The sequence below is a fragment of the Dreissena polymorpha genome, chromosome 1, assembly GCF_020536995.1.
Source record: "Dreissena polymorpha isolate Duluth1 chromosome 1, UMN_Dpol_1.0, whole genome shotgun sequence".
NCBI classification, from domain to species: Eukaryota; Metazoa; Mollusca; class Bivalvia; order Myida; family Dreissenidae; genus Dreissena; species Dreissena polymorpha.
Window position 1 is genome coordinate 174909905 of NC_068355.1, and position 26402 is coordinate 174936306.

The window sequence follows — 26402 nt, forward strand, 5'->3', positions numbered from 1 at the left end:
AAACGTGAATTATACAACAAAAAACTTGAATTATACAACAGAAAACAAGAGTGCCACGTCCACTAAAATGTCTGGGTTTAACTGGTATTGACATAGAGAACAAACAAAATGATTTTTAGCTAATCTATTTTATTTATTTTTAAATATGAGCTATTGTCATCACCTTGGCGTCAGCATCGGCGTCCAGTTAAGTTTTGCGTTTAGGTACACTTTTCTCATAAAGTATCAATGCTATTCCATTCAAACTTGGTACACTTACTTACTATCATGAGGGGACTGGGCAGGCAAAGTTAGATAATTCTGGCTTGCATTTTGACAGAATTATGTGCCCTTTTTATACTTAGAAAATTGAAAATTTTGGTTAATTTTTGTGTTTAGGTCCATTTTATTCCTTAAGTATCAAAGCTATTGCTTTCATACTTGCAACACTTACTATCATAAGGGGATTGTGCAGGCAAAGTTATGTTACTCTGACTGGCATTTTTACAGAATTATGTGCCCTTTTTATACTTTGAAAATTTGGTTAAGTTTTGTGTTTAGGTCCTCTTAAGTATCAAAGGTATTGCTTCATACTTGCAACACTTACTAACTATCGTAAGGGGACTGTTCAGGCAAAGTTATGTTACTCTGACTGGCATTTTGACGGAATTATGGGCCCTTTATACTACAAAATTTGGTTAAGTTTTGTGTTTTGGTCCACTTTACCCCGAAAGTATCATAGACAGGGATCTTTTTTTTTCGGTTTTGTCGGTCCTAGACCGATTGGGGTCATGAAAGACCGATTGGAAATCCCAAACAGTCGGTCCGATTCTGTTTGCTATTAAAATTCCCATGACATGAAATCGATTACACAGTGTACATGCTAACACACCCTAATGACATTCTTATCTCGATTAGGTGTGATAACCATTCGCTGCAGTCATTAAACCGGTCAGGACCGGTTTATTGCGCGTCAGACCAAGAATCAAAAACTTGTGAACAGCGGATTAAAGACGCATCCGAAAAGACGCGTCTGAATGCACGCGCTGTAACTAAGCAAAACATGCCGATTCATTTTCCACCAGCGTAATAATCAGGTAAAATAATATGAATGAAAGTCGCGGATTTGATCGACAGAACAGCCGAAAGTTATTTTTATGGGCGGAACTTCACATAAAATAGTACACAAGAAAAATAATATACATTGAATAAATCTTTAGTAAAACCGTGTTAGAATCGAGATAATTCGTGTACTTTATACTTTGTTGTTGAATAACTCACGACTGGAAAATTAGATGCGTGGTTTCAAATGCTTCGCTCTTGTGATTAAATCCCTACGCATGTAAACTATCGGCCGTGGGTTATTTGACAACAAATTATTTATTAAATATTTGGTTGTTGTTGTCAGTAGCCAACCTACGCACAGACATTTGTTTGGACCAGTGCATGTTTGTAAGCTATTATCGAGTCGACAACAATTAAAAACATCGGTATAGACTTACACAGATTAATAATATTGACAACGATGAAAAAAGTCTGATAAAACAGCACACGAAACAGCAATGAAATACCAAATGATAAAACCAGTTGAGAAAACTCGTTCCGTTTAAAGAAAATGCATAAGGAAATTTTACTTGTACATGTATTATACCACCTTCATGAATGGCAAAATCAATGGTATATATTTTAACGTAATTTGTCATGATTTCGGATATACATTTTCTGATACTTTTCCCCATTTATATCCGGACCGATTGATGTTGCGGGAAAATATGATCCCTGAATTCATAGATATTGCTTTCATACTTGGAACACTCGCAATCTATCATAAGGGGACAGTAAAGGACAAGTTGCATAACTCTGGTTGTCATTTTTATGGAATTATGGCCCTTTTTTTTACTTAGTAACTTTGAATATATGGTTACATTTTGTGCTTAGATCCACTTTACTTCTTAAGTATCAAGGCTATTGCTTTTAAACTTTAAATACTTTCATGCTATCATGAGGGTACTGTACCTGGCAAGTTGAACTTTACCTTGACCTTTGAATGACCTTGACTCTCAAGGTCAAATTATTTAATTTTGCTAAAATTGTCATAACTTCTTTATTTCTGATTAGATTCGATTGATACTTTGACAAAACAACTCTTACCTGACATATCACAATTGACTCCGTCCAAACCATTCCTCACGCCCCCCGGATCCCCCCATATTTTTTTTTTTAATTAAAGATCATCTAATAAATGACCACCACACCCTCACAGTATACCCCCCACCCCCCCCCCACCCCAAAAAAAAAAAATTATGTCCGCGGTAGGGTGGCATATAGCAGTTGAACTGTCCGTCAGTATGTCAGTCAGTCTGTAAGATAGCAACTTGATATTTGGCATGCATGTGTATCTCATAGAGCTGCACATTTTGAGTGGTGAAAGGTCAAGGTCATCCTTCAAGGTCAAAGGTCAAAAATATGGGTCAAAATCGCTCATTTAACAACACTTGCAATATTTCAATATTCAAGATAGCAACTTGATATTTGGCATGCATGTGTATCTCATGGAGCTGCACATTTTGAGTGGTGAAAGGTCAAGGTCATCCTTCAAGGTCAGAGGTCAAATATATGTGGCCGAAATCGCTCATTTTATGAGTACTTTTGCAATATTGAAAATAGCAACTTGATATTTGGCATGCATGTGTATCTCATGGAGCTGCACATTTTGAGTGGTGAATGGTCAAGGTCATCCTTCAAGGTCAAACATATGGGTCAAAATTGCTCATACAATGTCACTTCTGCAATATTGAAGCTAGCAATTTTATATTTGACATGCATGTGTATCTCATGGAGCTGCACATTTTGAGTGGTGAAAGGTCAAGGTCATCCTTCAAGGTCAAACGTCATATACGGGGACATAGTGTTTCACAAACACATCTTGTTTTTTCTTATTTTTGAAAGATCATCTATTAAATGATCACACACCCACATTATACCCCCTCTCCATTATGGCTTACGTTATACTGTCAAGCACTCAAATAGTCGAGCGCGCTGTCCTCTGACAGCTCTTGTTTGATATTCAAGGGATGTGATTTGACGTGTTGTAGTAATAGAATCAGAGTTATTGACAGATCCTACACGCCTCTTCACGAGGTCTTTGAAGCCCGATCTGCCCCTGTGACCTTTCAGGGGAAAAAGTTGAATTTAGAGCCAAAGTAGGTCAAATTTACCCCGGCTTCCTGGGTATTCGCCAAAGATATAATTTAGATCCAAAAAGACCAGTGCACGGTGGCCAATGAGACCTTAATGTGCACTGGTAGTAGACAATTTCAAGACAAATTCATGTCTGAACGCATCACCGCAAAGGGAATGCAGCACACCGCTCTGCCTTTATCGCCACTCTCGCTGTCACCGGCCGTCGTCTTCATCCCCGAGACAGTTTCTCCAGTGCGTTGAGCGTACTGAGTACCGGGGTCCCTAAATAAGGCCACCCCCTCGATGTTCATGGAACTGCTTCAAGCCCCCCCCCCCCCCCCGGACAAACAGCCCCAGGTCCGCCCCGTATGTCCTCCACACTGGTGGTCTCGCTGTCCCGCAGTTCCTGTCCCTCTAAAGACGGGACCTCTGGCAGGTACGGGCCAGCGAGCTCTCGACGATAAACAGCGGGTGACAAGTCCGCTGCATCTTAGAGAAGACAGCAATCCCAGCAGTGTGGAAGACGTCCGGCTCGAGGGTGGCGGACTCAGCTGGATTAGCAGAGCCACCCGCACAAGTGAGTAGATCTTCTGCGGGCGACTCTCGCCTCGGTCGCGACACGCACGCTCCAGCTGCTGACCGAGATTTGACGTGTTTCAAGCAATCAGACTATTTATAGGACTTAGCCCATATATACCCGCAAACATATTCAACATGTCACGTGATGATCCGATTCAAATTGAATGAGTTAGAGAGCGGAATTGCTAATTTTTCTTTTTTTTTTGCAAGGTTCGCTCGAATGCCGCGCGCAAGTCCAACCTACCGCCTCCAGCACTTGTTTTTTTAAGGTTCAAATTGTCAACGGGATTATAATGATTAATAATGACGTTACATGGCTTCCATGATCGGACTTATTGCGTGAAGATCGGACTTATTGCGTGAATTAATGACCAATGTAATTACATAAAAAGTGTGTTATTTTGGTCTTCCCGTTGTCAGTCGCCGGCATGGACATTCGTACAACAGCAATCTGATGACAATACGAAAGACAGCACCGTGATACACGATTATGTATCTTTGGGTCTATATTTGTTAATTCAAGAGTTTGGAAGTAGCAATAAATAACAAATGAAATTAATTCCAAACGTGTATTTTCTTACACATCCGCCTGCAATTTGTACTGTTTGCATTGGCGGGAAAATGTATTTTTTTGCAAACGTAGACGCTAAGTCATCTCATCTTCGCCTGTGGTCCCATCTGGGACAGGTCGCCAACCAGCTGCCGCCAGGCGCTGTGGTCCCATCTGGGACAGGTCGCCAACCAGCTGCCGCCAGGCGCTGTGGTCCCATCTGGGACAGGTCGCCAACCAGCTGCCGCCAGGCGCTGTGGTCCCATCTGGGACAGGTTGCCAACCAGCTGCCGCCAGGCGCTGTGGTCCCATCTGGGACAGGTCGCCAACCAGCTGCCGCCAGGCGCTGTGGTCCCATCTGGGACAGGTCGCCAACCAGCTGCTGCCAGGCGCTGTGGTCCCATCTGGGACAGGTCGCCAACCAGCTGCCGCCAGGCGCTGTGGTCCCATCTGGGACAGGTCGCCAACCAGCTGCCGCCAGGCGTCTCGGTTCTGGGCGAGTCTTTCCAGCTGCCCCCATGTTTGACCCATGATGGTGTTCGGCCTGATGGCTTCCAGTTGACACTGGCTTTTACCGTCCGGCGTCATAGTCCTCCAGCTGTAGATCCACCTCCCAGGTCCCTGATGTCTGTTGTTGTTCTGTTTGGTGTTTCTGTAGCAATAAGGTGTCAACAGGGTAGGGTAGCTAGCATAACCCTCCTTTTTCAGTGAGGGCTTGGGACCGCCAACGCCAAGCGCTAAGTATATACTTAATATTTTTTCAGAACAAAACAATGTGTCAGTTGGCCGTTTCATACATGACTTAAACGACGCGATTTATTTTTTACTATATCGTTCCAATGCTGTCGTTACTATGCCGACATATTACCTTTGATAAAAAGATTTAATTTTTCGACTTCAATTTCTAAGAGAACTCTTATGGTACACATATACCAATGGTGAGCAGAGTAAGGGAGGCAACTCTGAAATATGTTTTGTTTCGCAATCCAGACTGATGTCGCTTGATAAATTTATCACTGAAATTAAATACGATTTTCATAAATCAGTATTCCAACAAACGTTTAATTGTAGTTACAAAAATGATCTCTGGACGTTATTAGAGTCACAATATGTGTCTGAGATTGCTTCATTTATAGAGAAGCAACTTAAAAATTTGACAAACTTCTAATTTTGCGTCAAGAAATACTTCGATTCCCATGCGCACGACGCAATTATTGTTATACATGTACTTTATTTGTTATTGGACTTTATTCATCGATATAATTTGTCACAGTTCATATTATTTTATGCCTATTCCTCAACATGTCAAATTCCTAAGTGGAAATCACACGATTTGTGATTCCATAATATAAGAAAGTCTGACATAGTACAGATTTTAATCATATACATATATACACACATAGCAAGTGTTAATATGTAATCAAAACTTAAACGAAACCAAATGTGCATTCACGAGTTATGTACAAACATTTAAAATATACAGTATTTTGAAGCATCTATAAGATAATTCAGTTTTCAAAATTGTGCTGGTCCGTTCACATACTGCATTCATAACACTTATAAAGCACACATTCTGTCCCATCATCGTAATGAAAATCATAAAATCATACTTAATATGTATCGGTTAACATTATACGTATACACATGTAAACATATATTCAGCTTTAACTATAAATAACATCCGCTGACTGAACAATAACTAACCCCCTACCCCCCCCCCTCGCGCCCTCACATCTAATAAGACGCGTGGTTTTGCGGCGTCCCGAGCGTGGCGTTCCATATCTTGGATTGGTCCGCTTCCCCGCGCGTCCAGTTGTTCGAATACTTCTTGATGGCGTCGTTTCGCGGTTCACCGAGCATGGCCTGTCCGAGGTCGGTACTCAACTCCGCCAGCTTTCTAGCATCGTTGAAATGGGTCACCGCCTGCGCCATGGCAGCGGCCCGCGGCTTTGGGTCCGAGCTCTTGAATATACCCGAGCCAACAAATACACCGTCCACTCCAAGCTGCATCATCATAGACACGTCCGCCGGGGTAGCTGAGAGTTAAAACCACACATATTATTGCTAAACATTTATGTGCCGGAAAAATGTTTGAGTATTTAAAGCAAAATCTCAAGTATGGAAAACATGGACAACTTCCTGGGTCGCATGAAATTGGATCTAAAGAATCAACATAATACTTTTGCGAGCTTACGACCAGCTTTCGAATGTAGGAAAGTAAGAAAAAGATTAACAATAGTAGAATTACAAACCTATTCCACCCGCAGCGAAGTTCACCACCGGAAGACGACCGAGCTCCGCAGTTTTCTGCAGTAGATCGATGGGCACACGGAGCTCCTTGGCGTAGCTGTAGAGTTCGTCTGCGTCCAGCGACTGAGCCATCTTGATCTGCTTATTGATCATGCGCTGGTGGCGCACCGCCTCCGCCACGTCACCTGCCGGCACATACACGGACAGTTTAAAAATATCCCCAAAAGAACACGCCTAACGCATTAACAAATTTCAGATAGTTAAATACAAACGCCTACATAGCAACATAAAGGCGTGTTTTATTACGCCTTGCAGATAAAAAACCTACTGGCATGGCGTTCGTAAATTTAGGCCTGCGGCCGACTATTATATTTATCTTTATCTTAGTTCAAATATACGGATTTTAGCTTATCTTCATCGAATCCCAGACATATTCGATACCGATTTCTTGTAGAACCATGCCATTACGGAAAGATAATTCGGACTCATAATACTAGGAATAAAACCCCAGCTTGTAGGGCGTACACTTATCAGATCACCAAAATGTTAATATACGAAAAATACTGGCGATTGCTTTTGTGAGACATTCATTTAATTTACGAACCAGTCCCCGCGAGTCCTTTTGTTCTTATCATAGCTGCTCCCTCGGCGATTCTGCGCAGTGCCTCACCCAGGTCACGTGCACCGCACACAAACGGAACTGTAAAGGCTTGCTTGTTGATGTGGTTTGTTTCGTCTGCAGGAGTCAGCACTATAAAAACCAATAAAACGAGGTTTAGTTAGGTATAAATAACGTTCGTCATGTTTGTTTCTATTCAGGTTTCTTTTTCTTGTATTATGTTTTAAAACACCATATTTTAAGTTAAATGAAAACCTATTTCAAGAATACAAATAATGCTCCGATTAAAAGCAGATGTTAACACTACGTCACGACGACATCTTACCCTCGGACTCGTCGACCATGTCCACCCCCAGTGACTCGAGTATCTGCGCTTCAGCAAAGTGCCCCACACGTGCTTTCGCCATCACCGGTATCGTCACCGCCGCCATTATCTCCTTGATCATCTGCATACAGGTGTACAAAGTGCGAGACATTTCAATCTTTACGAGAATGAAGGGGCTATTTCCCTTCTTAGCCGCCTTAATCGTGTTGCGCCCCCTCGAAATAATTTGGCATGTCACGTTTTCCCATAAAAATGATAAAGCTTAGGGAAGGGTCTGCCGGGGGTAGAGGGGTACAAGGGTTAAGTGCTCCCTAGATGACTTCAATTCATTTATAACGCCTTGTAATTTCAATATCAATAGAAAAGTAAATATTAATACGTATGTGCTGTGTATAATGGAGGACGAGCGAGAGGAGGCGTATTTCAAGCTGACCCAGTACCGCGGACAAGTTTAGTGCCCCTTATATTATAATAATCGCTACTAAAGTAATAGTGTAACTTCTTTTAAATCTAGCTAGCAACAACTTTTCATCATAAAACCACATCTCTATTTAGCTAAAAATATGCATTAATATAAAAAAGTGTTTAAATATTTTGTCTTTTTCTGCTAAAACCAATCACCTAATGCTTCCCGAGACATATTTATATAAATCCTTCGCATTTATCAGCCTGAGGCGATCGAACAACAAGTTGAATGTTTGAATGAAATAAGGAAGATCGTCCTTTGCCTGCTCGTATGCCAGTTCACTTGAACGGACCACACCCGCAGGCGGACGTATTCCCCCCGCCCCTTCCTCGGAAAGGGCCCTCGGGATCCGTACCGGTTACCACGGCAATTTGAAATATATATATATATATATAATTAATTCTGTTCAGATCTATTCAATGTGCATTAAATATTCGTCAGCAAAAATGCGGTCCTAATTAAGACAACAATTCAACCACCTACCCGGTAAGTACTAAATGTTCAGTAATACATGTTTCGATATCATTCCTAAACAAGTGTACCTGATATATAGGTGTTTGTCTTACCTTGGGATCCGACATGCGGGCCACACCTCCGTCCCGGCGGATATCTGCTGGAACCCTCTCGAGCGCCATCACTGCGCATGCCTGAAAAATAAAGAATATCATATAAATGTCTCATCATCGCAGATATGAGCGTCGTGAGGATCATATTTGGCACATTTCTTTGATATTCATTGTGTGTAAATAGTGTGAAATGTTGCGACAAGAGAGAAAATAAGTGATTATCACATACCGCAAATAATGTAAAAGAATCGTTTGTGTTTTTAGATATAAGTTTAGATCTCAATGTTCAAAGGTCAACTATACCATAGTATACTATGGTCCTACATTAAGTTTTCGCGATGTCAGAATACCAACCCCGGCCTCCTCGGCGATTCGAGCCTCCTCTGCGTTGGTGACGTCCATGATGATCCCCCCTTTGGCCATCTGAGCAAGGCCGGCCTTCACCTTAAATGTGCCCGTCTGACCCGCCTTGGGACGATCATTCGCACCAATCAGGTTCGTAACATGGAAACCTGGCATGTCAATATCATGAATTTGGGCTTTCTTCCACTTACTTTGAATTTTGAACTTCCTGCCATTTATTAATTATTCATAGCAGAACAGAAGTTCTTAGAATTCTAAAAATTTAATTTAGTATACAATTCGAACTTTCTTAAGGAAAACAAATAAGAATGTATATGCATAATTGATCAATTAAAGAATTATACAATACAATAGTAAGAAAACATAAATCTTTATGTAAAAATGAGAGCTATGGTTACGTTATGATGAGCGCTATATTGATGCATTGATGAACGCTATGATAATGTAATGAAAAGTGGTATTGTTACGTAAGAAAAAACGCAATAGAAACATAATGATGAACGCCATAATAATGCACCGATAAACGCTATACTTATAATTATAATGATGAACACTATAGTTATAAAATGATAAACGCTATGGTAAAGTAACGATGCTCGCTATGATTGCGTTATAATGAACGCTTTAATAATGTAATGATGAACGCTTTAATTATGTAATGATGAACGCTTTACTTATGTAATGATGAACGCTTTAATTATGTAATAATAAACGCTATGATTATAAAATGGTGAATGGTATGGTAATTTTACGATGAACGTTATATTAATGTAATGATGAACGCATTAGAACATCTTTGGTGTTATTATATATGATAAACGTACAATGGAAAAACACATGTTCAATTATGCGAAAGCTGCTGTATTGATTATTACCAAATGTATAATAAAAATCTACGAAAGGTTAACAATTGCATAGTGTTGATTTAAAAGTAAAAATAACTTTTAATAAAAAAAATTATGCAATTATTCACAGAATTAATAAAAAATAATAAAGGAGCAGAATAATAAATCTTACCATTGGTAATTTTCGGTATTCAGCCTTCTTAACTATAAAAATCGGCTGTTAGTGGAAGACGTCTACAACCTCTATCTCAATGTCGAATGATGCAAACGCCGAGCAAGTATTTGCGCATGTAAAGTTTACATAAACATCATAGTGTAAACAATAGATAACGGCTTATTGTCTCAATAACAGTTTGTACTGTACAGTATCCACTTGACAAAGAAGCTTATATAAACTTGCTGGATAAAACCGGTTTTAAGGTCGGTTTGAGAATTATGACATAGGGTGTTCCTGTGATTGCAATAGGGACATATCGTGTAGAAGACAAACCGTAAGTAGAGCTTAACATTTTAATATGTTATTTCTTTACGTAAGTTAAAACATTCACGATATAAGTATTCGTTAACTAAATATTTGTGTATGCCGTATACTTAACGACTACATCCTAACTTTTATAATAAACCAATGTCTAGATAATTATAATTTTCATGAATGTACGTGCATTTTTCTCAAATATATAAACACATGTATTTGGATAATATTGTCATAAGAAAAGCAAACTATGCAAAACAAAATCGATAATGTTCGCGAACTTCCATTTGCACGTGCAGCACAATGAAACCACACCCGCATGAGGTTAAACGAGCGTAAGTGGATCACTTATTTAATTGAAATTGTAATCGATGTTCTCAGACAACAATGAGCGAAATGTCAAGTTGATATTTTGAACCGTGTTTGAGAAATAAGACATATATAACAAGGTGTTATGTTAATTTTGTGTACACTTGATAAAGTTTCATTTTAAATTTAGACTGCGAAGTCTCACAATTAATGACCGCGGTCATTGCCCGATCAATGAGCCTACAGCGATTAAGGTTCATGTAGAGGCTTCAGTTAGAAAAATGTGGGACCCCTAGCATTGAACTCAAATTTGACTAAATGAAGAGCGCCACATTGAAAATGTTTACATATTTGCTTAAAAGGATGGTTTTCCTACAAACTGCTACCATTTTTGTGCAGCAAAGTCCCATACCATCGACAAAATCAATCAAAATACAAAGCGATTTTAACACAAAAATAGACATTATTTTCAAAAATCTGAATGATTTTTATTCAACTTATTTCGGCGGAAAATTATATAACTAGTTAATAATATCGACATTGATGAGGGCAAGTTACGCTTAAATATTAAAAAAAAAATACATATCTAGAAATATCAAAACTCGAACACATGTCATTTCATGACGATGGGGGCAGATATTTTTAAATTAATAAAATTGAAAGAAACATGCTAAAAACTAACTCATCGCCTAATTGACATTCCAAACGGTTGACGATGACAAATGCATTGGATTGTAATATTTCCGTTGATGTGTGCACACTGCATGATCAGACCTCATAAACACACCAAAAAATAACTTTGTAAAAAGCATTTCACCAATGTTTACAATTGTTGTCGAATCACATGTACTTGTATTATTGCGCACAAAATAGTAGGCTTACAGTCTGACAGAAAGATCGATACGAAACTCCGTTCAATTCATCACGGTATACTATTTTATTGATAATATATAATAATAATTCGCTTCAACATAAATACATCCTTATTTATCATAGTGATTTATGTATACAAGAATCATACCACAATACTGGAAAATATATCAAGCTCCATATTGATACTTTCTAAATTATCAGCTTTGCATTTGTTTCGGCGGATCCTCTTATTTACAACAAGTACACGAACATAACACTTATAACAAACGTGTGCGTCCTGTAGAACGTAACTAGTACATACAAATTATAACCTTAACAATAGTATTTACATAATTGGAACACATAATACAATATACATGCAAACATATTGGGAAATACTATTGGCACAAAAAGTATTTTTTCTTTACGCTTCAGATGCCACCAGGAGACCTCAAGTCTGGTGTTGCCATCGTCACAGTGGGGTTGCTCGAGATCCAAGGCGCATTCCTAGAGCACAGGGTGGCTCTGCAAAAAGCGGCCCGGTTACTCAGCAAACCCATTGACCTGCACCTTGTGGAGGTCAGAACGGCCGAGCAGCTGCGCCCAGAGATGGACGCTCTCATTATCCCGGGCGGGGAGAGCACAACGATCAGCATCTACTTGAAACGGAACAGCATGGAGGAGCCCTTACGTCACTGGGTTCAGAATCCCGATCACGTGACCTGGGGAACATGCGCGGGCATGATTCTGCTGTCAAAGCTAACGGAGAACCAGAAACAAGGCGGTCAGTCATCGGTGAGTCGAATAGTACGATATTTATCTAGTAAATTAAAATACCTTATGGGAGAACACATACAAACAAGGGACAAAATTGTCACAAAACCAGGTTTTCATTGTGAAAAAAATCTGATAAAGGGAGACAACTCAAACTGAACTTTTGAAATGAACAAACAAAATTAACCCCCTTTGTAAGTTTTTTTTTTTTTAAAATCTATTTTTAGTCGCGGCGACCTTGACATTGGAGATATTGACGTGATTCTTTCGTGTGACACACCGTCCCATGATGGTGAACAAATGTGCCAAATGATTTTAAAATCTCATAATGAATGATATAGTTATAGCCCAGACAAGCTCATTTATGGCTATTTTTTACCTTTGAACTCAAAGTGTGACCTTGACCTTGGAGATATTGACGTAATTTTTTCGCGCGACACACCGTCTAATGATGGTTAACAAATGTGCCAAATGATTTTAAAATCTCACAATGAACGACAAAGTTATGGCCCGGACAAGCTTGTTCCGCCAGCCCGCAAGCCAGCCAGCCAGCCCGCCAGCCAGCCAGCCAGCCAGCCAGCCCGCCCGCATTCGCCAATCTAATAACCAGTTTTTTCCTTCGGAAAACCTGGTTAAAAACTAATACAAGACCCTTAATATATCCAAAAATTACAATTCATTCATCTAATTATGGTCATTGTCAATTCATCGCTGTCAAAACTTGCTTTGTTTCGTATTATTCAATTCAAGCCTAAAGGAACTGTTTTTTTAAATAGAAATTGTGTCATGCATTTTAGCTCGCTGTTATGGACATTGACGTTTCCCGGAATTACTTCGGTAGACAAGTGCAAAGTTTCGAAGCCGATGTACGAATGAGCGACAGTTCACTCAATAAAGCGTTTAAAAAGGACACATTTCAGGACACATTCCCCGGTGTTTTCATCAGAGCACCGGCAATATTGAAACTTCTCAGTGACGATGTGAAAGTCCTCGCAACCGTAAGTGACCCTAATACCGGGGCGAAAGTGATCGTTGCTGCGCAGCAAGACAACATGATCTCCACAGCGTTCCATCCCGAGCTAACCGAGGACTGTGCATGGCATGTGTATTTCCTGGAACAGATTGTCAACAAGAAAGCAACGTGAACATTCTGATATGTTTGTCAGTGCTCATTCGTGTTATGTTTAAGATTTAACATTATTTATATGCATTTTACCTTTTTTACACGAACATGCATTTATAATAAAACCGGGCATAATGCATGTGCGTTAAGTGTCATCCCAGATTAGCCTGTGAAGTCCGCACAGGCTAATCAGGGACGACACTTTCCGCTTTTATGGTATTTTTTGTTTCGAGGAAGCCCCTCCTTACCGAAAATCAAGTTTAGGCGGAAAGTGTCGTCCCTTATTAGCCTGTGCGGACTGCACAGGCTAATCTGGGATGACTCTTTACGCACATGCATTATGCGTAGTTTTCTCAGAACGCGACTGAAATAATGTTCAGACACACGGTAATATTTATTATTGTCATATCTATATCTTATGACCAACGCGGAGCCAACGTATAGGGAAGTTGCGACTTCACAATAGCCATTACAATGTTTCATGCTGTACTAACTAAACAATTTCTACTATACAATTAAACAATATAATGTTTTCAGCGATAAATAATTATGAAATTAAAATACCTTTAAAGTTTTAGACCGTTTAAGCATTTTTGCTAACACGTGAATATATGTACCGTGAACAGCTATGCATACTAACGGAACAACGTATGAGAGTTTTCGTTACTGTCATGTCATCATTCGGGAGGCCCCATGTTGTCAATATTCGCAATATTTTCGTAATGCATTCTGTGAAAGTCGGGGTAGTCGGTAAAGTCGCTGACGGGTTGCATTTTGGTCAGAATAGCCTTGATGTTAGTTGGGATATTTTCCGCGTTGACGACATCTGGACGTATGTGTAGGTAAACCACTTCTAGACAACGACGGTAAAGTGAGTACACTGAATTAAAAAAAAATGAAATAAGCAATAGGTTGTTATTCAATTATTTTTCCACCGAATGTTTCGTTGTGTATCGGTAAATAAACATGTAATTGGAGGTGTGATATGCAGAGATCACACCACGGGGGAGTGGGAGGGGGGGGGGGGGGCGTTAGCCGGGTTTGTTAAATAGGCGCGCATCATTACGATAAGACCGATACACAGCGGAAAAACACAACACATAGGGTAACTCGCCCTTGAGTCGATTTTGCCCTTGAGTCGGATATTTTTATTTTTGTAGTTTTCAAAGATCAGTTTTGTTTAGCATGATTTGTGACGCTATAACGAACAGTTTACCCTTCATACTCAAAATAAATACAATTTTGAAATGAAATGTTATCAAATATGATCTCACGATACATTTGGATTCGTTTAAGTTTTAATTACTTCTGGGGACGGAAAATTCAGAATTTTCCATTATCGATTATCTTTATACCATCGGCATTTTGGTCAGATACGTTTGACAGCATTCACAAATGACTTTATATTGAAAACATAACCTAATTCTATAATAATGAAAGGTAATTTTCAGTGGTTTGCTTTATTGTATAGGTATTACAGTAAACAATTAATTAAAACTCAATTAGCCCTTGAGGCGAACGCAATTCTCCCTTATGGCGAACATGAGTTTATTTAATGGCAGAGGCATACGAGTGAGAATTAATCACATATTTATTCCAATTAGCATGACTCAATCTATAAAGAATCCCATAGCTCACAAACAACAAGAATCACACGATGTTTTATCTTTTTAAGTCTGTACTTTTCTTTGTCACTCCCAGTGCAACAAATGGTTCCGCTGTTGTAAAAGTCGGATAGACACTACAAGAGACCATGTCATTTTTCATCTTTTTATAACTTACTTTCGTCAACATGTTGACATAGGAATAAAGTTATAAAATCAACACATGGCTGTTACTGTGCAATTTGCATTTTTATAAATATAGGGAATGGATTACCAAACAAAGTGCTAAACAAATCTGTGTCCGTGTTAAGGGCGAATGTGTCCGACTCATGGGCGAATTCAGTGGGTATTGTTATTCAACTATTTTTCAATGAACATTAGCTGGGAATCAAATAATTATTTGTTATATAGATTCATATGATATGATAGCTTAAGCCTGCACAAGCTGAGTCCCGGCTTTGATCACAAAGCTTTTTATTATAGACTTATACCGCTAACCCGTCCGACTCAAGGGCGAGTTACCCTATTTAATTCGTAGAAAATTGATACTTTTGCAAAGTAAAAGTAAATTATACTTCAATATGTTGTGGACAAATTTCGGACGGCTTCAAGCAGTGACCTATATAGGTCCCTGCTTTAAGTTGGCATTGTTTACGAGTTGTTGTTTTACATCAAACGAACCTTTTGATCACAAGTCTATATGAAGATCAACATGCAGTTTCATCATGGACTTGCGAGTACAAATGAATATGATTGCATCCACATTGAATATTAGAATACGGTACATTTAGCCATATTAATTTCATTTAAGGACAAGACGGGCGCTGTACACAGAATTCTCATAGAGGAAAAAGAAATGAAGGCGTAGCGTACAGGTTCACATAATGTTATAATAGTCAGAGACATTTAAAACATTCACTGCATTAACATAATTGCCTCCTAAATTGTAGGCCTACATGCCTGCTGAATCATCTTAGCAATGATATATACCGGCACATCAAATCATAAAGACACAGCTCGGAAAACAAACTAAACACATTTGACAAGGTTTTGTTTCGAACATTCTACGTTTACTTTGTTTAAGCCCCCATTTACGTTTTATGAAAAGGCAAATAAAATTATATAAAGATGTATAGCGCACATACTGTTTTGCTCAGTTCTTTTACTCAATTCTTAAAAAAAATCAACAGCTCCGGTTATGACTAAGGAAACTTAATCAAACTACCAAAAGACAAAAGTGAAAATGCTTGTTGATATGTTCGCAAAGTTTAACGAGTTTTTTTTAACTGAACCGCAGAATTTTATAAGTATGCTTTTTAAACACAAACATGCAATTTTTGTTGTATATAATGTATCTTGAATTTTCTTTCGCACCTTTAAATTTAAGCAACCCTTTTGAAAAAAACTGTTGTAATAATGTATTGCTCGTCCGAGCTTACAACTATGGAGAATCCCCAAATTCCGCGTTCGTGAACTCCCCCACCCCCTCTGACTAGTAGGCAACATTGCGCTTCCTTGTATTATGCAATATTGCGAGGACAACGAACTCAGTCAGTAACATTCGCGCCCAAACGTCTCAATAAATTATTGTTTAGGCTACTTGCCAGGTATGTGTATGGACACGAGTTCTCTGTTGTCCTCACTAAAAACCTGGTTATCCCTTTGTTCTTGCGGAAAGAACGCCATTTCTCCGTTGAACAACAATGGGTAACTGGTCACAGCGTCGTAAGCTATCCACGGGTGCGTGACATATGTGTTTATTAGGAGGCCCCGACCTGGTGGAATGTCGCCGTACCGGACTCGTTTACCTTTATAGTCCAGCCACAGCAGGCAAACATTACGATTAGTCGTGTTCACAAAGCTGACAAACGCCCTTATGTCATTATTAAGCGATTTAAGTGGCTGTGTGAATCTATTTTGAGCCATTATCAAGTATGATATTGTTCGTCAGCTATGTGATCTAAAATGTAAACAATGAACATGTATTACATTATCACCGGTTAGAGGTTACATTCAACTTATATCCCTCCCCCCCCCCCCCACACACAAAATAAGATAATGTGGTAGTTTTATTAGTCGAAAGAAATGAACCTAGAACATTACTAAACACATTAAAAATAACTGATATAATACTTAAGTTTACTTACAGTACATTTTTTATATACAAGTACACTTCTTAACGCTTAATATCAATTATACCGGTCGCGGGTGTTTCAAATGTGAAATATCCGAGACATTGTACAAAAACTTGACTAAATTAAGTCTCGTTTGAATACAGTACATCCGCTCATTTGGAAAGCATGCTCATTATGTTCGTTAAAAGGTACACGTCTGCAACATTTATACCATCGCGTAAGTTGATTCCTATTCGAGTAATTATGTATATATTAGTGTATATCATATTTGTTATTTAGCCGTGTCGATCGGATGCTTCAGCAGATGGTCCCATCTGGGACAGGTCGCCAACCAGCTGCCGCCAGGCGTCTCGGTTCTGGGCGAGTCTTTCCAGCTGCCCCCATGTTTGACCCATGATGGTGTTCGGCCTGATGGCTTCCAGTTGACACTGGCTTTTACCGTCCGGCGTCATAGTCCTCCAGCTGTAGATCCACCTCCCAGGTCCCTGATGTCTGTTGTTGTTCTGTTTGGTGTTTCTGTAGCAATAAGGTGTCAACAGGGTAGGGTAGCTAGCATAACCCTCCTTTTTCAGTGAGGGCTTGGGACCGCCAACGCCAAGCGCTAAGTATATACTTAATATTTTTTCAGAACAAAACAATGTGTCAGTTGGCCGTTTCATACATGACTTAAACGACGCGATTTATTTTTTACTATATCGTTCCAATGCTGTCGTTACTATGCCGACATATTACCTTTGATAAAAAGATTTAATTTTTCGACTTCAATTTCTAAGAGAACTCTTATGGTACACATATACCAATGGTGAGCAGAGTAAGGGAGGCAACTCTGAAATATGTTTTGTTTCGCAATCCAGACTGATGTCGCTTGATAAATTTATCACTGAAATTAAATACGATTTTCATAAATCAGTATTCCAACAAACGTTTAATTGTAGTTACAGAAATGATCTCTGGACGTTATTAGAGTCACAATATGTGTCTGAGATTGCTTCATTTATAGAGAAGCAACTTAAAAATTTGACAAACTTCTAATTTTGCGTCAAGAAATACTTCGATTCCCATGCGCACGACGCAATTATTGTTATACATGTACTTTATTTGTTATTGGACTTTATTCATCGATATAATTTGTCACAGTTCATATTATTTTATGCCTATTCCTCAACATGTCAAATTCCTAAGTGGAAATCACACGATTTGTGATTCCATAATATAAGAAAGTCTGACATAGTACAGATTTTAATCATATACATATATACACACATAGCAAGTGTTAATATGTAATCAAAACTTAAACGAAACCAAATGTGCATTCACGAGTTATGTACAAACATTTAAAATATACAGTATTTTGAAGCATCTATAAGATAATTCAGTTTTCAAAATTGTGCTGGTCCGTTCACATACTGCATTCATAACACTTATAAAGCACACATTCTGTCCCATCATCGTAATGAAAATCATAAAATCATACTTAATATGTATCGGTTAACATTATACGTATACACATGTAAACATATATTCAGCTTTAACTATAAATAACATCCGCTGACTGAACAATAACTAACCCCCTACCCCCCCCCCCTCGCGCCCTCACATCTAATAAGACGCGTGGTTTTGCGGCGTCCCGAGCGTGGCGTTCCATATCTTGGATTGGTCCGCTTCCCCGCGCGTCCAGTTGTTCGAATACTTCTTGATGGCGTCGTTTCGCGGTTCACCGAGCATGGCCTGTCCGAGGTCGGTACTCAACTCCGCCAGCTTTCTAGCATCGTTGAAATGGGTCACCGCCTGCGCCATGGCAGCGGCCCGCGGCTTTGGGTCCGAGCTCTTGAATATACCCGAGCCAACAAATACACCGTCCACTCCAAGCTGCATCATCATAGACACGTCCGCCGGGGTAGCTGAGAGTTAAAACCACACATATTATTGCTAAACATTTATGTGCCGGAAAAATGTTTGAGTATTTAAAGCAAAATCTCAAGTATGGAAAACATGGACAACTTCCTGGGTCGCATGAAATTGGATCTAAAGAATCAACATAATACTTTTGCGAGCTTACGACCAGCTTTCGAATGTAGGAAAGTAAGAAAAAGATTAACAATAGTAGAATTACAAACCTATTCCACCCGCAGCGAAGTTCACCACCGGAAGACGACCGAGCTCCGCAGTTTTCTGCAGTAGATCGATGGGCACACGGAGCTCCTTGGCGTAGCTGTAGAGTTCGTCTGCGTCCAGCGACTGAGCCATCTTGATCTGCTTATTGATCATGCGCTGGTGGCGCACCGCCTCCGCCACGTCACCTGCCGGCACATACACGGACAGTTTAAAAATATCCCCAAAAGAACACGCCTAACGCATTAACAAATTTCAGATAGTTAAATACAAACGCCTACATAGCAACATAAAGGCGTGTTTTATTACGCCTTGCAGATAAAAAACCTACTGGCATGGCGTTCGTAAATTTAGGCCTGCGGCCGACTATTATATTTATCTTTATCTTAGTTCAAATATACGGATTTTAGCTTATCTTCATCGAATCCCAGACATATTCGATACCGATTTCTTGTAGAACCATGCCATTACGGAAAGATAATTCGGACTCATAATACTAGGAATAAAACCCCAGCTTGTAGGGCGTACACTTATCAGATCACCAAAATGTTAATATACGAAAAATACTGGCGATTGCTTTTGTGAGACATTCATTTAATTTACGAACCAGTCCCCGCGAGTCCTTTTGTTCTTATCATAGCTGCTCCCTCGGCGATTCTGCGCAGTGCCTCACCCAGGTCACGTGCACCGCACACAAACGGAACTGTAAAGGCTTGCTTGTTGATGTGGTTTGTTTCGTCTGCAGGAGTCAGCACTATAAAAACCAATAAAACGAGGTTTAGTTAGGTATAAATAACGTTCGTCATGTTTGTTTCTATTCAGGTTTCTTTTTCTTGTATTATGTTTTAAAACACCATATTTTAAGTTAAATGAAAACCTATTTCAAGAATACAAATAATGCTCCGATTAAAAGCAGATGTTAACACTACGTCACGACGACATCTTACCCTCGGACTCGTCGACCATGTCCACCCCCAGTGACTCGAGTATCTGCGCTTCAGCAAAGTGCCCCACACGTGCTTTCGCCATCACCGGTATCGTCACCGCCGCCATTATCTCCTTGATCATCTGCATACAGGTGTACAAAGTGCGAGACATTTCAATCTTTACGAGAATGAAGGGGCTATTTCCCTTCTTAGCCGCCTTAATCGTGTTGCGCCCCCTCGAAATAATTTGGCATGTCACGTTTTCCCATAAAAATGATAAAGCTTAGGGAAGGGTCTGCCGGGGGTAGAGGGGTACAAGGGTTAAGTGCTCCCTAGATGACTTCAATTCATTTATAACGCCTTGTAATTTCAATATCAATAGAAAAGTAAATATTAATACGTATGTGCTGTGTATAATGGAGGACGAGCGAGAGGAGGCGTATTTCAAGCTGACCCAGTACCGCGGACAAGTTTAGTGCCCCTTATATTATAATAATCGCTACTAAAGTAATAGTGTAACTTCTTTTAAATCTAGCTAGCAACAACTTTTCATCATAAAACCACATCTCTATTTAGCTAAAAATATGCATTAATATAAAAAAGTGTTTAAATATTTTGTCTTTTTCTGCTAAAACCAATCACCTAATGCTTCCCGAGACATATTTATATAAATCCTTCGCATTTATCAGCCTGAGGCGATCGAACAACAAGTTGAATGTTTGAATGAAATAAGGAAGATCGTCCTTTGCCTGCTCGTATGCCAGTTCACTTGAACGGACCACACCCGCAGGCGGACGTATTCCCCCCGCCCCTTCCTCGGAAAGGGCCCTCGGGATCCGTACCGGTTACCACGGCAATTTGAAATATATATATATATATATAATTAATTCTGTTCAGATCTATTCAATGTGCATTAAATATTCGTCAGCAAAAATGCGGTCCTAATTAAGACAACAATTCAACCACCTACCCGGTAAGTACTAAATGTTCAGTAATACATGTTTCGATATCATTCCTAAACAAGTGTACCTGATATATAGGTGTTTGTCTTACCTTGGGATCCGACATGCGGGCCACACCTCCGTCCCGGCGGATATCTGCTGGAACCCTCTCGAGCGCCATCACTGCGCATGCCTGAAAAATAAAGAATATCATATAAATGTCTCATCATCGCAGATATGAGCGTCGTGAGGATCATATTTGGCACATTTCTTTGATATTCATTGTGTGTAAATAGTGTGAAATGTTGCGACAAGAGAGAAAATAAGTGATTATCACATACCGCAAATAATGTAAAAGAATCGTTTGTGTTTTTAGATATAAGTTTAGATCTCAATGTTCAAAGGTCAACTATACCATAGTATACTATGGTCCTACATTAAGTTTTCGCTTTGTCAGAATACCAACCCCGGCCTCCTCGGCGATTCGAGCCTCCTCTGCGTTGGTGACGTCCATGATGATCCCCCCTTTGGCCATCTGAGCAAGGCCGGCCTTCACCTTAAATGTGCCCGTCTGACCCGCCTTGGGACGATCATTCGCACCAATCAGGTTCGTAACATGGAAACCTGGCATGTCAATATCATGAATTTGGGCTTTCTTCCACTTACTTTGAATTTTGAACTTCCTGCCATTTATTAATTATTCATAGCAGAACAGAAGTTCTTAGAATTCTAAAAATTTAATTTAGTATACAATTCGAACTTTCTTAAGGAAAACAAATAAGAATGTATATGCATAATTGATCAATTAAAGAATTATACAATACAATAGTAAGAAAACATAAATCTTTATGTAAAAATGAGAGCTATGGTTACGTTATGATGAGCGCTATATTGATGCATTGATGAACGCTATGATAATGTAATGAAAAGTGGTATTGTTACGTAAGAAAAAACGCAATAGAAACATAATGATGAACGCCATAATAATGCACCGATAAACGCTATACTTATAATTATAATGATGAACACTATAGTTATAAAATGATAAACGCTATGGTAAAGTAACGATGCTCGCTATGATTGCGTTATAATGAACGCTTTAATTATGTAATGATGAACGCTTTACTTATGTAATGATGAACGCTTTAATTATGTAATAATAAACGCTATGATTATAAAATGGTGAATGGTATGGTAATTTTACGATGAACGTTATATTAATGTAATGATGAACGCATTAGAACATCTTTGGTGTTATTATATATGATAAACGTACAATGGAAAAACACATGTTCAATTATGCGAAAGCTGCTGTATTGATTATTACCAAATGTATAATAAAAATCTACGAAAGGTTAACAATTGCATAGTGTTGATTTAAAAGTAAAAATAACTTTTAATAAAAAAAATTATGCAATTATTCACAGAATTAATAAAAAATAATAAAGGAGCAGAATAATAAATCTTACCATTGGTAATTTTCTCCGTCATGTTCGGTATTCAGCCTTCTTAACTATAAAAATCGGCTGTTAGTGGAAGACGTCTACAACCTCTATCTCAATGTCGAATGATGCAAACGCCGAGCAAGTATTTGCGCATGTAAAGTTTACATAAACATCATAGTGTAAACAATAGATAACGGCTTATTGTCTCAATAACAGTTTGTACTGTACAGTATCCACTTGACAAAGAAGCTTATATAAACTTGCTGGATAAAACCGGTTTTAAGGTCGGTTTGAGAATTATGACATAGGGTGTTCCTGTGATTGCAATAGGGACATATCGTGTAGAAGACAAACCGTAAGTAGAGCTTAACATTTTAATATGTTATTTCTTTACGTAAGTTAAAACATTCACGATATAAGTATTCGTTAACTAAATATTTGTGTATGCCGTATACTTAACGACTACATCCTAACTTTTATAATAAACCAATGTCTAGATAATTATAATTTTCATGAATGTACGTGCATTTTTCTCAAATATATAAACACATGTATTTGGATAATATTGTCATAAGAAAAGCAAACTATGCAAAACAAAATCGATAATGTTCGCGAACTTCCATTTGCACGTGCAGCACAATGAAACCACACCCGCATGAGGTTAAACGAGCGTAAGTGGATCACTTATTTAATTGAAATTGTAATCGATGTTCTCAAACAACAATGAGCGAAATGTCAAGTTGATATTTTGAACCGTGTTTGAGAAATAAGACATATATAACAAGGTGTTATGTTAATTTTGTGTACACTTGATAAAGTTTCATTTTAAATTTAGACTGCGAAGTCTCACAATTAATGACCGCGGTCATTGCCCGATCAATGAGCCTACAGCGATTAAGGTTCATGTAGAGGCTTCAGTTAGAAAAATGTGGGACCCCTAGCATTGAACTCAAATTTGACTAAATGAAGAGCGCCACATTGAAAATGTTTACATATTTGCTTAAAAGGATGGTTTTCCTACAAACTGCTACCAATTTTGTGCAGCAAAGTCCCATACCATCGACAAAATCAATCAAAATACAAAGCGATTTTAACACAAAAATAGACATTATTTTCAAAAATCTGAATGATTTTTATTCAACTTATTTCGGCGGAAAATTATATAACTAGTTAATAATATCGACATTGATGAGGGCAAGTTACGCTTAAATATTAAAAAAAAATACATATCTAGAAATATCAAAACTCGAACACATGTCATTTCATGACGATGGGGGCAGATATTTTTAAATTAATAAAATTGAAAGAAACATGCTAAAAACTAACTCATCGCCTAATTGACATTCCAAACGGTTGACGATGACAAATGCATTGGATTGTAATATTTCCGTTGATGTGTGCACACTGCATGATCAGACCTCATAAACACACCAAAAAATAACTTTGTAAAAAGCATTTCACCAATGTTTACAATTGTTGTCGAATCACATGTACTTGTATTATTGCGCACAAAATAGTAGGCTTACAGTCTGACAGAAAGATCGATACGAAACTCCGTTCAATTCATCACGGTATACTATTTTATTGATAATATATAATAATAATTCGCTTCAACATAAATACATCCTTATTTATCATAGTGATTTATGTATACAAGAATCATACCACAATACTGGAAAATATATCAAGCTCCATATTGATACTTTCTAAATTATCAGCTTTGCATTTGTTTCGGCGGATCCTCTTATTTACAACAAGTACACGAACATAACACTTATAACAAACGTGTGCGTCCTGTAGAACGTAACTAGTACATACAAATTATAACCTTAACAATAGTATTTACATAATTGGAACACATAATACAATATACATGCAAACATATTGGGAAATACTATTGGCACAAAAAGTATTTTTTCTTTACGCTTCAGATGCCACCAGGAGACCTCAAGTCTGGTGTTGCCATCGTCACAGTGGGGTTGCTCGAGATCCAAGGCGCATTCCTAGAGCACAGGGTGGCTCTGCAAAAAGCGGCCCGGTTACTCAGCAAACCCATTGACCTGCACCTTGTGGAGGTCAGAACGGCCGAGCAGCTGCGCCCAGAGATGGACGCTCTCATTATCCCGGGCGGGGAGAGCACAACGATCAGCATCTACTTGAAACGGAACAGCATGGAGGAGCCCTTACGTCACTGGGTTCAGAATCCCGATCACGTGACCTGGGGAACATGCGCGGGCATGATTCTGCTGTCAAAGCTAACGGAGAACCAGAAACAAGGCGGTCAGTCATCGGTGAGTCGAATAGTACGATATTTATCTAGTAAATTAAAATACCTTATGGGAGAACACATACAAACAAGGGACAAAATTGTCACAAAACCAGGTTTTCATTGTGAAAAAAATCTGATAAAGGGAGACAACTCAAACTGAACTTTTGAAATGAACAAACAAAATTAACCCCCTTTGTAAGTTTTTTTTTTTTTAAAAATCTATTTTTAGTCGCGGCGACCTTGACATTGGAGATATTGACGTGATTCTTTCGTGTGACACACCGTCCCATGATGGTGAACAAATGTGCCAAATGATTTTAAAATCTCATAATGAATGATATAGTTATAGCCCAGACAAGCTCATTTATGGCTATTTTTTACCTTTGAACTCAAAGTGTGACCTTGACCTTGGAGATATTGACGTAATTTTTTCGCGCGACACACCGTCTAATGATGGTTAACAAATGTGCCAAATGATTTTAAAATCTCACAATGAACGACAAAGTTATGGCCCGGACAAGCTTGTTCCGCCAGCCCGCAAGCCAGCCAGCCAGCCCGCCAGCCAGCCTGCCAGCCAGCCAGCCCGCCCGCATTCGCCAATCTAATAACCAGTTTTTTCCTTCGGAAAACCTGGTTAAAAACTAATACAAGACCCTTAATATATCCAAAAATTACAATTCATTCATCTAATTATGGTCATTGTCAATTCATCGCTGTCAAAACTTGCTTTGTTTCGTATTATTCAATTCAAGCCTAAAGGAACTGTTTTTTTAAATAGAAATTGTGTCATGCATTTTAGCTCGCTGTTATGGACATTGACGTTTCCCGGAATTACTTCGGTAGACAAGTGCAAAGTTTCGAAGCCGATGTACGAATGAGCGACAGTTCACTCAATAAAGCGTTTAAAAAGGACACATTTCAGGACACATTCCCCGGTGTTTTCATCAGAGCACCGGCAATATTGAAACTTCTCAGTGACGATGTGAAAGTCCTCGCAACCGTAAGTGACCCTAATACCGGGGCGAAAGTGATCGTTGCTGCGCAGCAAGACAACATGATCTCCACAGCGTTCCATCCCGAGCTAACCGAGGACTGTGCATGGCATGTGTATTTCCTGGAACAGATTGTCAACAAGAAAGCAACGTGAACATTCTGATATGTTTGTCAGTGCTCATTCGTGTTATGTTTAAGATTTAACATTATTTATATGCATTTTACCTTTTTTACACGAACATGCATTTATAATAAAACCGGGCATAATGCATGTGCGTTAAGTGTCATCCCAGATTAGCCTGTGAAGTCCGCACAGGCTAATCAGGGACGACACTTTCCGCTTTTATGGTATTTTTTGTTTCGAGGAAGCCCCTCCTTACCGAAAATCAAGTTTAGGCGGAAAGTGTCGTCCCTTATTAGCCTGTGCGGACTGCACAGGCTAATCTGGGATGACTCTTTACGCACATGCATTATGCGTAGTTTTCTCAGAACGCGACTGAAATAATGTTCAGACACACGGTAATATTTATTATTGTCATATCTATATCTTATGACCAACGCGGAGCCAACGTATAGGGAAGTTGCGACTTCACAATAGCCATTACAATGTTTCATGCTGTACTAACTAAACAATTTCTACTATACAATTAAACAATATAATGTTTTCAGCGATAAATAATTATGAAATTAAAATACCTTTAAAGTTTTAGACCGTTTAAGCA

General features: G+C 38.9%; 6 protein-coding genes across 21 annotated transcripts in view; 4 read left to right on the top strand and 2 right to left on the bottom strand.

Annotated features, from left to right (window-relative positions):
- The window catches only part of LOC127862344 (pyridoxal 5'-phosphate synthase subunit PdxT-like), a 94826-nt gene extending 80994 nt beyond the window's left edge, over positions 1-13832 (top strand). For 2 of the 5 annotated variants that reach the window (XM_052401449.1, XM_052401441.1), the window contains exons 2-3: positions 11794-12153; positions 12930-13832. In XM_052401449.1, the coding sequence (XP_052257409.1) occupies positions 11794-12153; positions 12930-13277 (708 nt within the window). In that variant the 3' untranslated portion in view covers positions 13278-13832. Of the gene's footprint in view, positions 1-10169; positions 10217-10458; positions 10522-11793; positions 12154-12929 lie in introns of those variants that run through there. The other 3 variants (XM_052401446.1, XM_052401457.1, XM_052401434.1) reach the window with 3 other exon arrangements.
- Positions 1-26389, top strand: part of LOC127862373 (pyridoxal 5'-phosphate synthase subunit PdxT-like) — a 105956-nt gene extending 79567 nt beyond the window's left edge. The window contains exon 3 of one of the 2 annotated variants that reach the window (XM_052401468.1): positions 25906-26389. The gene's annotated coding sequence lies outside the window, so the exon portion shown is untranslated. Of the gene's footprint in view, positions 1-13348; positions 13833-25905 lie in introns of those variants that run through there. The other variant, XM_052401466.1, reaches the window with a different exon arrangement.
- The window catches only part of LOC127862171 (nucleoporin NUP35-like), a 140056-nt gene that overhangs the window by 45213 nt on the left and 68441 nt on the right, over positions 1-26402 (top strand). The gene's annotated exons all lie outside the window — the stretch shown is intronic.
- LOC127862205 (pyridoxal 5'-phosphate synthase subunit SNZERR-like) lies at positions 5651-22535 on the bottom strand. Of its 8 annotated transcripts, none has more exons than XM_052401218.1 (7): positions 22443-22535; positions 8872-9029; positions 8518-8598; positions 7486-7606; positions 7146-7292; positions 6544-6726; positions 5651-6327 (listed from the first exon to the last, which is right to left on the bottom strand). In XM_052401218.1, the coding sequence occupies exons 1-7, from the start codon at positions 22462-22464 to the stop codon at positions 6026-6028; spliced, it is 1014 nt and encodes a 337-aa protein (XP_052257178.1). In that variant the 5' UTR covers positions 22465-22535; the 3' UTR covers positions 5651-6025. The 8 variants fall into 8 exon arrangements, with proteins under 8 accessions (XP_052257178.1, XP_052257220.1, XP_052257238.1 ...); XM_052401260.1 differs by lacking the exon at positions 8872-9029 and adding an exon at positions 21440-21597; XM_052401278.1 differs by lacking the exons at positions 7486-7606; positions 8518-8598; positions 8872-9029 and adding exons at positions 20054-20068; positions 21106-21166; positions 21440-21597.
- Positions 10066-26389, top strand: LOC127862322 (pyridoxal 5'-phosphate synthase subunit PdxT-like). Of its 3 annotated transcripts, none has more exons than XM_052401422.1 (4): positions 10066-10185; positions 22752-22773; positions 24350-24709; positions 25487-26389. In XM_052401422.1, exons 3-4 carry the CDS (start codon positions 24350-24352, stop codon positions 25832-25834), a joined length of 708 nt encoding a protein of 235 aa, XP_052257382.1. In that variant the 5' UTR covers positions 10066-10185; positions 22752-22773; the 3' UTR covers positions 25835-26389. The 3 variants fall into 3 exon arrangements, with proteins under 3 accessions (XP_052257382.1, XP_052257376.1, XP_052257369.1); XM_052401416.1 differs by having other exon boundaries at positions 10070-10170; positions 22727-22773; XM_052401409.1 differs by lacking the exons at positions 10066-10185; positions 22752-22773 and adding an exon at positions 23016-23078.
- LOC127862405 (von Hippel-Lindau disease tumor suppressor-like) lies at positions 13860-16865 on the bottom strand. Its single transcript, XM_052401501.1, has 2 exons — positions 16464-16865; positions 13860-14135 (listed from the first exon to the last, which is right to left on the bottom strand). The coding sequence occupies exons 1-2, from the start codon at positions 16783-16785 to the stop codon at positions 13933-13935; spliced, it is 525 nt and encodes a 174-aa protein (XP_052257461.1). The 5' UTR covers positions 16786-16865; the 3' UTR covers positions 13860-13932.

Bases quoted from the DNA above. Each gene is read 5' to 3' on its own strand.
- LOC127862405 (XM_052401501.1), bottom strand. From the start codon at position 16,785: ATGGCTCAAAATAGATTCACACAGCCACTTAAATCGCTTAATAATGAC. The intron at 14,136-16,463 runs GCAAGTAGCCTA...TTTTTAATTCAG, and splicing joins CGTGTCCATACACATACCTG to TGTACTCACTTTACCGTCGT.
- LOC127862322 (XM_052401409.1), top strand. From the start codon at position 23,058: ATGAAACCACACCCGCATGAG. The intron at 23,079-24,349 runs GTTAAACGAGCG...TTTACGCTTCAG, and splicing joins TGAAACCACACCCGCATGAG to ATGCCACCAGGAGACCTCAA. The intron at 24,710-25,486 runs GTGAGTCGAATA...CATGCATTTTAG, and splicing joins AACAAGGCGGTCAGTCATCG to CTCGCTGTTATGGACATTGA.
- LOC127862205 (XM_052401218.1), bottom strand. From the start codon at position 22,464: ATGACGGAGAAAATTACCAATG. The intron at 9,030-22,442 runs GTAAGATTTATT...TTGACATGCCAG, and splicing joins GACGGAGAAAATTACCAATG to GTTTCCATGTTACGAACCTG. The intron at 6,328-6,543 runs GTTTGTAATTCT...TTTAACTCTCAG, and splicing joins CTTCGCTGCGGGTGGAATAG to CTACCCCGGCGGACGTGTCT.